The 11827-nt window shown below is 39.6% G+C and overlaps 2 protein-coding genes across 2 annotated transcripts; one reads left to right on the top strand and one right to left on the bottom strand.

Moving 5' to 3' along the window:
• Window positions 1-3329: 3329 nt before the first annotated feature.
• Window positions 3330-4366, top strand: LOC118051474 (uncharacterized). Its single transcript, XM_035062127.2, has 2 exons — window positions 3330-4079; window positions 4177-4366. Exons 1-2 carry the CDS (start codon window positions 3330-3332, stop codon window positions 4318-4320), a joined length of 894 nt encoding a protein of 297 aa, XP_034918018.2. The 3' UTR covers window positions 4321-4366.
• Window positions 4367-5196: 830 nt separating this feature from the next.
• Window positions 5197-11280, bottom strand: LOC118051475 (disease resistance protein At4g27190-like). The gene is made up of 5 exons (XM_073409054.1): window positions 8609-11280; window positions 7982-8449; window positions 7106-7846; window positions 5546-6367; window positions 5197-5456 (listed from the first exon to the last, which is right to left on the bottom strand). The coding sequence occupies exons 1-5, from the start codon at window positions 11135-11137 to the stop codon at window positions 5424-5426; spliced, it is 4593 nt and encodes a 1530-aa protein (XP_073265155.1). The 5' UTR covers window positions 11138-11280; the 3' UTR covers window positions 5197-5423.
• Between the last annotated feature and the right edge of the window lie 547 nt (window positions 11281-11827).

Here is an 11827-nt window from a genome sequence, read left to right as displayed (position 1 = left end):
TGGACAATTAGAGGTGAAGAGTGAAAATTGACGAAGACCAATCTTGACGAATCTAAGCACTAGTAGTCTCGCTTGATGTTGAGAAATCATGTATTAAACCTGTATATTCCAGATCACTTGTAAAGGAAAGCCGCAACAAAGCTAGCAAATGGTTGTATATACGGAAAGAAAATACGATGGATAGATATGGCCTAAGAAGTTATGTCTAGGAGATTGGGTTTTAAGCGGGACCGTTGTGACCCCTCCAATCTTTCCTGGGAACTTGCTTAGTGGAAGGATTATCCATACGATACTATTTTCGTATATATAGCAGTTTGTAATGAAACGGTTGAAGACTAGTAGGATGACGGCACAAGGGGAACAGTTGGGTTCCGCATGGTCAAGGATCTGATGAAGTAGTGATTTCTCCAAAGAAGGCATATTCGGTGACTGTGATTTCTCGAGGGGAGAATTGATGAAGACCCTGATAATGGAAGAGAAATACAGCAAGGGGATAAAGATTGGCACTCTATTTTGACTTGACAGGTATTGTGACAGGATGAGCTGTTGTCAAACATATGCAAGGAATATGGAAAAATCTAGAGAACAAAAATTGCACGAGGGCACACGGAAATTGTGCAGGAGTACCCGTAGGATCCAATGAGGTACTGTAATGAGACAACAAGTGCAAGGAGAAGAAGTATTCCTAGATGAAACTCAGAGCAAAGACTGTTAAAGTTTGTACAACAGGAAGTCTTTTATGCTCTTGATGAAGACAACAGGCGAAGACCTTTCCAATGCATGCAAGGATGGAAAGAGAGCTGTTGCAGAGGCACCTAATTGAGGGGGTGCAAACGCCTGTGATAAAAGGTGACCGCCTATGAAAGGCGAAGCCACCAAAGAGAGTTGGTGTAGGTGGAGATGTCAAGCAGAAAGGCATAGAAGCTCCAAACATAGAAAATGAGATGGAAAACTGCGAAGAGTGCACCACAACTTTCTCTTTCTATGTGGACTTGGGAGAGATCACTACCATTGAATCTTGGGAGACATCCGCTATGAAGGAGGATGTTGCCGTCTCATGATGACGAGTATAGACACCTCAGATGGAAGGTGTGTGGGCCAAGATTAGAGCCCTGGTTTAGACCGCCTCATGACGACAGGCAAAGACACCTCAGATAGAAGGTGTGAGGACCATGGTATGAGTCCAAGATCAGATCGTCTCATGACGACAAGCGGAGACACCTTAGACGGAAGGTGTGAGGACCATGGTATGAGTCCATGTTCAGACCGTCTCATGACGACAGGCGGAGACACCTCAGACAGAAGGTGTGAGGACCATGATATGAGTCCATGTTCAGGCCGTCTCATAACGACAGGCGGAGACACCTCAGATGAAAGGTGTGAGGACCATGACATGGGTCCATGTTCAGACCGTTTCATGACGACAAGCGGAGACACCTCAGATGAAAGGTGTAAGGACCTTGATATGAGTCCATGTTCAGGCCGTCTCATGACGACAGGCGGAGACACCTCGACAGAAGGTGTGAGGGCTATAATAGGAGCCCCATTTTTAGACCGCCGCATGACGACGAGCAGAGACACCCGATGAGAAGGTGTGTGGGCTGTAAATAAGTCCAGTTTAGAACGCCCAGAGCCAATGTGATGGCTAGATATAAGTGGACAGATGGATAGCCAATGAAGTGGCTATAATGAGTATGAAGATAAATGCAGGATTGACTTTCATGGATATTGCCCCCATGCTAAAGATCAATGAGCTAGAAGACATTTTCCTTGGACAATAAGTGGATGACTTGTGGAGCATTAAGACGCGACTGCTATGAAGGAGCAGGGGGCATGCGCAGGTTCCGGGAACAAGTTGACTCTTGTCAAGGTGGTGAGCTCGGAGATGGCATTGTAATACTCAGAGTATGAAGATAGACATGGATCAACCTTTAATGGGCTGCCCCCATAAGTAAAGGTGGATAGCTACCCGAACTCTTGAGACTAAGAGTGAGAGACTCATGGAGAAGTAAGGCGTGGTTCCTAGGGTGGAATAGAGGGCAGACGCAACTCCTGGATGAGTAGACTCTTGGAAGAGTGGTGAGCTCGTGATCACATTAAAATACTCAATGACTATCGCACTTGGGAATATCAGTTTGAGGGGGTGTTGTAAGCCTTGATGTAAGGCTTGATAAATCATTCCGGGCCAAGCATGGTTGATATGCTTGAAGGGGAATGTTGTTCCAGAGACAAGCGTTAAACACTCTTTAGATGAGATGTGACAAACCATCTGGTTGAAGTGATCCTTTGGAGTGAGCAAAGGGGTGCTTGGTTGACTCTGGTGATTGAAAGGTTTGGCAAGTACCTGTAAACTTGGCCACAGACGCTCTCAGAAAGGTAAGCTTGGAAGAGCTGTAAGATGCAAGCATGTGCTGATGAAGCAAGAGGACAGTTGCCCCACATGAATGGCAAAGGGGGTGATTGTTAGGTATGTTGCCATTACATGTGCAACAAATGGTGGCTACATTCATTGACTTTGGTAGCCACCATTGTTGAAGAAGAGAAGAAGTTGGCAGCAGCCTTTGTTGAAGAAGAGATGAGTTTGGCAGCCACCATTGATGACAAAGGAGCAAGAGGAGCTGCCATTGATGCCTATAAAAGAGGCATGATCTTAGAGAGCAAGATGAGAGAGTTGAGTGAGAGATATTAGAGCCAAAGATGTGAGAAATATAGGAGAGAGTGGGCTACCATTGCAGCACCAAGAAGAGAGAAATAGAGTGAGGTTGAGAGTTGCTAAAGAGGGAATAATTCCTCCTCCTCTATTGTTGTAAATCTAGTTCTCTCCTTATATAATCAAATGGCTTCTCCCGTGGATGCAGACGGTTTTCCGAACCACGTTAAATATTGTGTCAGTGTGTTTAGCCTCCATTGGACAAATATCAGAATATCACCGGTCGAAATTCCCTACACAAACAACCCCTAAATTTCAGTTTCATAAAATTCAGTGTTGCATCGAATATTTGTATTTTCCAAATAATAGACCTTGCAGAGTATCCTTCTTCTTTTCACCGATGGAGACTGCAACTGCAAGGTCAAAGTCTAAGCCAAATTCAAAGATTCTCTTCCAAGATGTGTTTGTAAATAGCATAGGTTCATAATGTAAAGAATTGAAAATCATATTGAATCAATTTAAAGATGTTTTTGTTTTTTGTTTTTTTATTTCGTCTGCAGGGTCAATATTGGGATTGGGGCATGTGATTGCTTGGCAGGGTATGGAACAATAGATTAATGATACAGAAACCTAGCTGGCTGAAGCCTCCACAAAATCGCAGTCAACTGAGAATAACAATATGGAAACTGAGAATCCCATTGAAGCATCGACTAAGTTACAATCTGAAATAAACAACAATGGAGATGGAAATCATGTGGATGCATTAACTAAAGGTCAATCATCCAGAAAAAGAACCCCCAAATCATTGAGGGCCAAATCTAGAACCATAGAGAAACCTTCAGCTAACAATTCTTTGAAGTCCAAGAGAGCTAAAAGCAGTCCAAAATCTCAAGGAAGAAACAGAAAGAAGAATAAAGATATCATACAAGGCAAGGGAGAAAGAAACGGAAATGAGCATGGTGAAGCTAATAACCTGAATTCGAGTGAAAAGAATGTTTCTAAGAAAGAGCGCATTGAGAAAGGCCAAGAGATTCGAAAGAACCAAGAAAGATTTGTTGGGTCAAATAAGGGTCAAAAGAACCAAAAGAGTGGAGAAAAGCATGGTGTCTTGGTTGACAAAAGCTCGAGGAATCAAAAAAACAAAGGAAAACTTGATGAGAAAGAAAAGAATGGACGGGATGAGAAGAAGAAAGAAAAGCTTGGTGGTATGATCTTTATGTGCAGTGCAAAAACCAAGCCAGATTGTTTCCTCTATCGTGTCATGGGTGTCACAATGAATAAAAAGGAACTCATATTGGGTGTGAAACCTGGACTTAAGCTTTTCCTGTATGATTTTGATCTGAAACTTATGTATGGTATCTATGAAGCATCCTCTGCTGGTGGAGTAAAATTGGAGCCCAAGGCTTTTGGTGGTTCCTTCCCATTTCAGGTTTTATTTTAATTTACGAGGCAGACTTCTCTTTTGTAGCATTACTGTTTTCTCATCAACTTTACAGGATCTGCATTCTGATGTTAGTGAGTTCCAGGTGCGGTTTGTTGTTCACAAGGACTGTTTTCCAATCACTGAGAGTGTTTTCAAGAAGGCTATAAAGGACAATTATAATGAGAAGAACAAGTTCAAAACAGAACTTACTGTTCGACAGGTAAAATTTGGTCAGTTCATCTGCTAGCTTGGTATGAATTCTTTTCTGTACATGTATTAGAACTGTTTATCTGATTACCCTATATATATATAAAAAAATCATCTACTTTCTCTTAGTTCCTTAAACTCAGTGCACTTTTCCGCCGAGTTATAGGGCCTGTACGCTCGCCACAACATACGCTGCTGATGCAGTATCAAATTATAACCAAGCCTGAAACTGCAAGTCCACTAGTTTCATCTCGGTGCTCCTTTACTGACCCATCTGTCTCCCCTCGCTAACCTTGCGTGTAAATCTCATGTTGACTTTCTTATTGTGGAAAGGTCATGCATGCTGGTCCTGTTTTGTTTACATATGATTGAGGCATTATTGCCCGTTTGCAATATTTCTTTTTCCATTTAATTTTGAAGATCAATGTCAGGGTCGTGACGAGGGGGAATTAAAGTCCTAACATGTACTCTGGCAATTGATAACTGTGTAGTTGATGTTTAGTTTTTAATGGGGATGACCTTTTGGCTTTTTACCGAAAAGAGAGACAGAATAGAGAAAAAAAGAATCTTTTCGAAAAAAGTTCTTGATGTGAACTTGAACGATTTCTAGTTGCTGCGGAGGATTCAGAAGAGTAAAGATGTAAAGAAAAAAAAATGTAAACCAAGTATTGTGATAAATATTTAAAGTGTAAAAAATAATATTTAAAAAAAAAAGTGCAAGGAAAAAAATTAAAAAATAAATTAAAAAATAAAGATAAAAAATGATGATAAATAAACCAAATATAAAATGATAAAAATAACAAGTATACAAAAAAACTTGTTTTCTAAAAAAAACCCAAAAATTACAATTTTACCACAAAAAAATTAACAAATTTCACAATTATAATATTTTTACATTAAAACAACATTTCTTTATTTCTTTATAGTAATTGTAAATCAAGGTTTGGGTAGAGTTGGATATTCATATGTATTGTATTTTACATTACACAGTTTTGACGATGAATTATGAAGATCATTAATTGATTTCTCCAGCTCCTCTCTTCTTCTTTTCCCTCCTTCCTTCCTTTCTCTCCTTTTACTTCCAGCTCTAGGAGCTGCACAGGGATCGAACCCATCGGTGGAGCAAGCATGTATCTCAAGCTTTTACGATGACGAACTTTCAGCAATTTGAGCTTTCTGAAATAGTTAAATACAAGCAAAATTAGTTACCTAGTTAGAACTTATTTCATGGTTTGCAGAAATTGGAATGATTGGTCGGTACTTACCGTTTGTGTAGACAACGGTTGTATTGTGGTGTTAAGATTTCGACCCCGGAATCCTTTCATCTCTACATCATTGAAATTAACTATCCGCAGCTTGGGAGTGCTCAGTGCTCCGTTGGAGAAAAACTTCATCTCAGGACAGTGTTCGACAGTTACTTCTACCAGAGATGGGAAATCAAAGCTGTGTTTTTCTGAGCAAAAGCTAGTTAGGCTTGGTAAAAGATGAAGCACTAATGTTTCTAATTTGCTGAAGACAATCTCATCTTTTATTCCCTCTCCCTCGTTTGCTACTATTTCGGTAACCATACCGCAGTCCTTTATACTCATTCTTGTGAGTTGCGCCAGACTTTTTGCTGTTGTGGATGTCACCAATTTTACTAATCTTTCGCAATCCCACACATCCAAATTTGTTAGATTTTGGAAAGAAGCACGCGATGGAGCTAAATAAATCAAACTGCCGCAATCCTCTACCCTTAGAGTTTCAAGAGTCTGCAGAGCTTGGTCCAGTTGGGAATTGCTCTTCCATAAATGCTCTAGGCAAGGAAGAGAATCCAACTCTAAGTGTCGTATCGGTGGAAGAACTGTTGCATGCTCCCCCATACCAACAAGTCTAGACGGGAGCAACTCTTTGAACGTACCACGTCGCACAATAAGTCTTTCCATATTAGGGAACCTTGGAAGGAGATCAAATAGAAAAGTTGCATGTGCATCACCAAAGCAAAATAGTTCCAGATCTTTGAGTTTGTGAAAGAAGTATTGAGGACATTTCAATAATGCCGATGCATCCTTGCTTTCCAAACATAAATCCTCCAAGTTGGGGAAGATCTGAAAACCAATCAAAAGAAACAATGCTTGACTTGACGTTTTCTTAACAAGTTTATAGGTTGTGCATAGAAAGATCAACTGAACACTTGACTAAATGAATTGTGCCACGTGAGCTCTGGCTTCAGTTTTGTAATGTTATGAATGCAAAAGCTTTGTCAATCTTTCAATAAGAATTCAACTAAGAAAAATTAAAAAATATATATTTTAAGTTTTAATATTTCATATGAAAAAATTAAAAAAAAAATTCATGTGAATATAAGCTATATGTATTATAAATAATGAAGTTTGAGATTCTTTCAAAAGGTTTTTTTTATCTCACATTGAAAGTTTGGTCAGTATTTCTTATTTAATTCGTGAGACTTTCCTTTTAGTTTTTACTTGATGTTTTAAATGCTCTACTATTACCTTATTTTAATTAAGTTTGGATTTTAATAATATAGTGAGTATTATGTATTATTATTTTTGCTTTAATTATTAATGAGAATTTTTGAACTATCATTTCATTTTATTAATTTTGAATAATATAATATTTTATAAAATTATAAAATATTGTGTGTTTTTTAATAATTTGTTCTTTTGATATATTTTTTTTAAAGATCTAGTGTAAGTGGAGTATCTTTACAACACCGTTTTTGCATCGCTAGTAATGTTGTGATTATAACGGTCTAATGAAAGTTTATGTGAAAATTTGAAAGATGTGGAGCGTGTACGTGCCTGGAATAGGGGTGAGGATCATACCTTCCTAAATGAGAGAAGTGGTTGCTGACCTTCGATGTCCATGTGGTCCTCCCTGCTTGGTTCGTGAGAGCACTTTATTTCTGAGGGAAATATTTCAATTTTCTCACAGTCAGACACCCGAAGCTTTTTCAACCTCGGCCATTCTGATGTATGTATTCCCGGATAGAATCTCTTTAGTTCTGGTAATTTCTCAAGATGCAGATCGGTAACTTTAGGAAACAAAAACTCAGGACCTTCTTCTAGTCCTTCATCCTTTGCAACAATTTCCTCCACTCCACAAGTATCTATCTGAAGCTCTTCAAGTTGTGGAAGGTTTTGGGCTATAGAGGCAGGGAAGAGACTTCTTAGACCAGGACAATCCCCGACATCCACAGTACATGGGTTATGGAAGGAAAGAATTCCTTGTGGATCCCTATTCCAAACATGCTTCAGCTGTGGAAGATTCCATAGAAACACAACTCTCAATTGAGAGGCTGTAACAGCAAGTCTTTGTTCCACATTTATGAGCGCTTGGAGATCAAAAATCTCTTCTACTGAATCACAACCATATATAATCAGATACTCTAGATTATGGAATCTTCTCAGCAAACTGGAAGGGAAAATATTCAGTAAATTCTTTCCACCATCAACATTCAGTGTCCTTAGTTTGCAAAAGGAATCAGGATGGAGTTCATTGTGCCATATCACCTTCAAATTATCCATTCCGGAAATTACAAATAACTCCAAGTCAGGGAATGCAACCTGCAGTAACAATTCGATTCTGTTAATAGATTGCCAACGCCCATAACAAAATATCACCTTTGGGGTAAAACATAGAAACAAAATACACGTGTGAGGCAAGCTCACAAATTAAGCATGCTTTTGAAATAAAATCACCTTGTCATCGATGAGAGCTGATTTTGTGTTGTCAGGTTTGCTCATGGCAGGGACATCCGCACTTGATGGGTTGGAAATAAATTCCTTCAGTTCAGGGCATTTCGTTAACCTCAGATCTTTCAGGGAGTGGCATTCAAGCACGTTAGTGGTGCAGAATCTTGTGAGTTTCGGCAGACCATTGAGCTCTAGGCGGAGTAGTTTAGGGAATAGCATCATTTTGCCTTCTCCGATTCCTTCTGGAACAACTATTTCCTCCATGGACTCGCAATTCCATATTTCAAGCCTTTCGAGTTGAGCAAGACTTTCGACCATAGAAGATGTCAATAAATAGTTTAAATTGCTACAACTCTCCACAACAATGCTTGCCAAGTTTTTAACACAGGGAGGCTGCACGGCAGGTTGGTCATACCATATCTTTTCCACTTTGATGGAGGAGAGCTTCAGGTCCTCCAAATTGGGGAATAAAACCTGCATGCACGTATTTTGTTTTATTAAGTTCTTTTTATTTTTCAGCGAGATAAAAATAAATAAATCCTAGCCCTCAATTTGTCTACTCGTGAGAATGGGTTTTTGTTTTTTGAGGTTAAAAGCACAAATAATAGCTTGTTAAAAGAACACAAACCGGACCTTTGTATTGAAAAGTGACTTGGAAGTCCCAAGCTCATTCCCCGCAACAATTTCTTTTGACCTCGCTTCACTTGCTAATAGCTTCTGCCTTCTCTGCGAGTCAGAAGATTCCTCGAAATTGGAGTGAAAGCTTGTGAACTGAGGCAGACGTTGCAGTGTCAGTCTACGTAATTGAGTGAACTTTATTGGTTCACAGTCAGCAGCATCATTCTCACTTTCCTCAGCAACAACCTCTTCCATGATCTTGCAATCAATTATTGTGATTTCTTCAAGTCGCACAAGTCTTCTTGCCATGGAGACTGAAAATAAATTCTTCAACCTATGACAACTTTCTACCTTCAAAATTCTCAAGTTTCCAAGCGAGTCTGCCATAAGTTGGCCATGGCAGATCCTCTCCAAGTTATCCAAATTTTCAAGAAACAGTGAGTCCAAGTTCAGAAAAGCAGTTTGAGGACCCATCCTCATCGAGTTGATGATATATTGAACTCCAGGACAATTTTGGACGTGAAGATCCTTCAGCTGACAGAAACCTTCCCCGTCCAAGTCATTGAGGATTCTCTTAACACCATTCAGTTCTTGCAAATGAAGTTCTTCAGTGATCTTCAGCAGCGTGTTCACCCCCTCCTCCAACTGAGTAACTGTATTGAGCTTGAGTTTCAAAGTTCTTGAGGTTGCATACTTAACAGACCAGTCCCACCCATCTCCAATAAATATTCTGAACCTTTCCAACTTTTGAAAGCACAAAAACAAGTCCTTGGGCATATGATCTGCATCTGTAATTTGCATGTCTAAGGTAATTAAGTTTGCCAGAAGCTTCAATTCTGACAGGCAAGCATTGTTTCTTTCACTGCTTGGTCCTTCAGCCTCCCATTTCAGAAAGCTGTTTCCCATATATAATTCTTCTAGCCGGGTCAAGGAAGAAAGGACATTTGGTGATATTACTTCAAGCCTTTCACAATTGTTCAAATCTAGAAGTAGCAGACGAGTCAATTTTCCTATTTCTCTTGGCAAACAAACAAGATTAGAACTGTGTAAGCTGAGAACTTGCAACTTCTTTAGCTCTCCAACTATAGATATATCTTCCAAAACACAATGATCCAAACACAGCGTTTGAAGGTTCTCAAGATATTGAAGTGACGAAGGCAGTGGTGAAAGATTAACTGCTGTCAGATCCAAGACTTTAAGCTCCTTCATTTCTCTGAAAAAGCTGTCTGGTATTTGCAGTGAGGGATCCTTATTCAGCAGTAGAAATGAATTGAGATGTGGACATTCTAATATTGCAGGAAGATCAGGAATTTTCCGGAAAGGCAAAGAGATTCTAGTGTACTGTTGAAGCACATCATTGGTTGGCCATTCTTTGAGTTCATCTGCCACGATAAGCACATGGTGGTCCCTTGATGCAACAGAGATGGCAAAACTTTGAACAAAATCATGCATTTTCACGTTTCCATCATTGTCACCTTCTAGCAAAAAACAAGAGGCTTTAAGTTCATCCACCAATGTATGCAGTCTGTTTATTGCTTCTTCCAATGTGGAACGTCCCTTGAACAAATCCAAGCCTATAACATACCTTAACAAGTCTGAGATTGAAGTACCATAAGTTGGGAATAGCCCACAAAGCAAGAACAATGGCTTGATTTCATCACCTCTCAAAGCATTGTAACTCAGTTCTAGACACGAGTAAACTCGTTTGTCAATTTCATCTTTATCAAACCTTGTAAGCTGTTTCAAGGCGTCCTTCCAAGCATATGAATCTTTGTTTTTCAGTGCCCTAGCAACTGTAGCAAGTAAAATCGGCAAACCTGCGCATCCTTTGGCTACTTCAGCAGCAACAGGCTGTACACTAGGATTTTTAACACTAACCCCCGCCATCTTTTCGAAAAAATTCCATGCTTCTCTTTCAGGCAAAACTTGAATCGGGAAATTTCTGTTTGCCCCCATCTCGCGAGACAGTACATATTCATTTCTTGAAGACATGAGTATCTTGCATCCTTCATGATCGCTCCCTGAAGGGATTCCAACATCCTCCAATTTAAGTTCTTTCCAAATATCATCAAGAATTACAAGTACTCTAGTCAGTTTCTTCAATCTCTCGTATAGTTGACTTGCCCTTCCTCTATCAGTCTCTGCATCCAATCTGAGTCCTAGCCCATCTGCTATTTCACCTTGAATTCTTCTGATGTCTGGAGTCTGTGAGACACCTGCGAGAACCACCTCATCGAACAGCCTACCCTCCTTGACTTGCTCAGCAACCTTCTTCACAAGTGTGGTCTTCCCCACACCACCCATCCCATATACCCCAACCATGTTCACGGCACCATCCTTCAATGCATCCACAATAGCATTTAATACAGAATCTCTTGATTCAAAGGCCTCATAATCCTTGACAGGCCCTATACCCGATGGAGCAGGACGGTATGAAACTCCATCAAATTTCCCTTTTTCCTGGAGATCAACAATAACCGTCAACTCCTTCTTCGCTGCTTTACCCAACCGATAGCGTATCTTTAGATCAGGACACAAACCCATGAAGCACTTCTTACTTGATTCATCTCCAACAACACCACCTCCCCCTTCAATGACCCCATCAACACTTCCCAGCCAGTTCAAAACTTCAGCTTCAATCTCTTCCCCATTCCTTCTAGCCTCCTCTATAGAATGAATCACCCTTGTTTTTGTTGAAGCTTGGTACCTAAGCTAGCTCAGAATTTACTTAGCAGTAATTCACTGCTGTATTATTTTTTTGTTTTAGCTGAGATTATTATCTAGTGTAGGATATGCTTTTGATTTCTTTGTTAAGATTATCTAGGATTGAATTAGCTTGTAAACATCTCCTTAAATAAAGGAGAAGAAGGCAGGCACGTTTCTTGTTATTGTTTTTCATTCAAATTTTGTTTCTCTTTTCCTATAAATAAAAGACTTGGGATGGCAGTAACCAAATAACACAATTCTGCTCTTTGTTCTTTATATTCTTTTATCAAAACTCTGTGTTCTCTTAAAGTTTTTGTTCTTCTCAATCGTGAACTTAGTGCATTGTTCTTTTCTTTCATTAGTAAATGCAGGGCTGTTCTTTATAGTTCTTTATATTTCTACAATTGGTATCAGAGCATTCTTTTCTGATCTTTGAAGGGATTCTTTGTGAGTGAGAAACACGAGAGTACTGTGAGGATAAATCAAAGTTTTTCCTTTGAGGGTTGGTGAGTGATACACGAGAGATTA

The sequence above is a fragment of the Populus alba genome, chromosome 5, assembly GCF_005239225.2.
Source record: "Populus alba chromosome 5, ASM523922v2, whole genome shotgun sequence".
Classification (NCBI taxonomy): Eukaryota; Viridiplantae; Streptophyta; class Magnoliopsida; order Malpighiales; family Salicaceae; genus Populus; species Populus alba.
The sequence above is the reverse complement of the archived record's forward strand: the minus strand, read 5'-3'. Positions and strand labels throughout refer to the sequence as shown.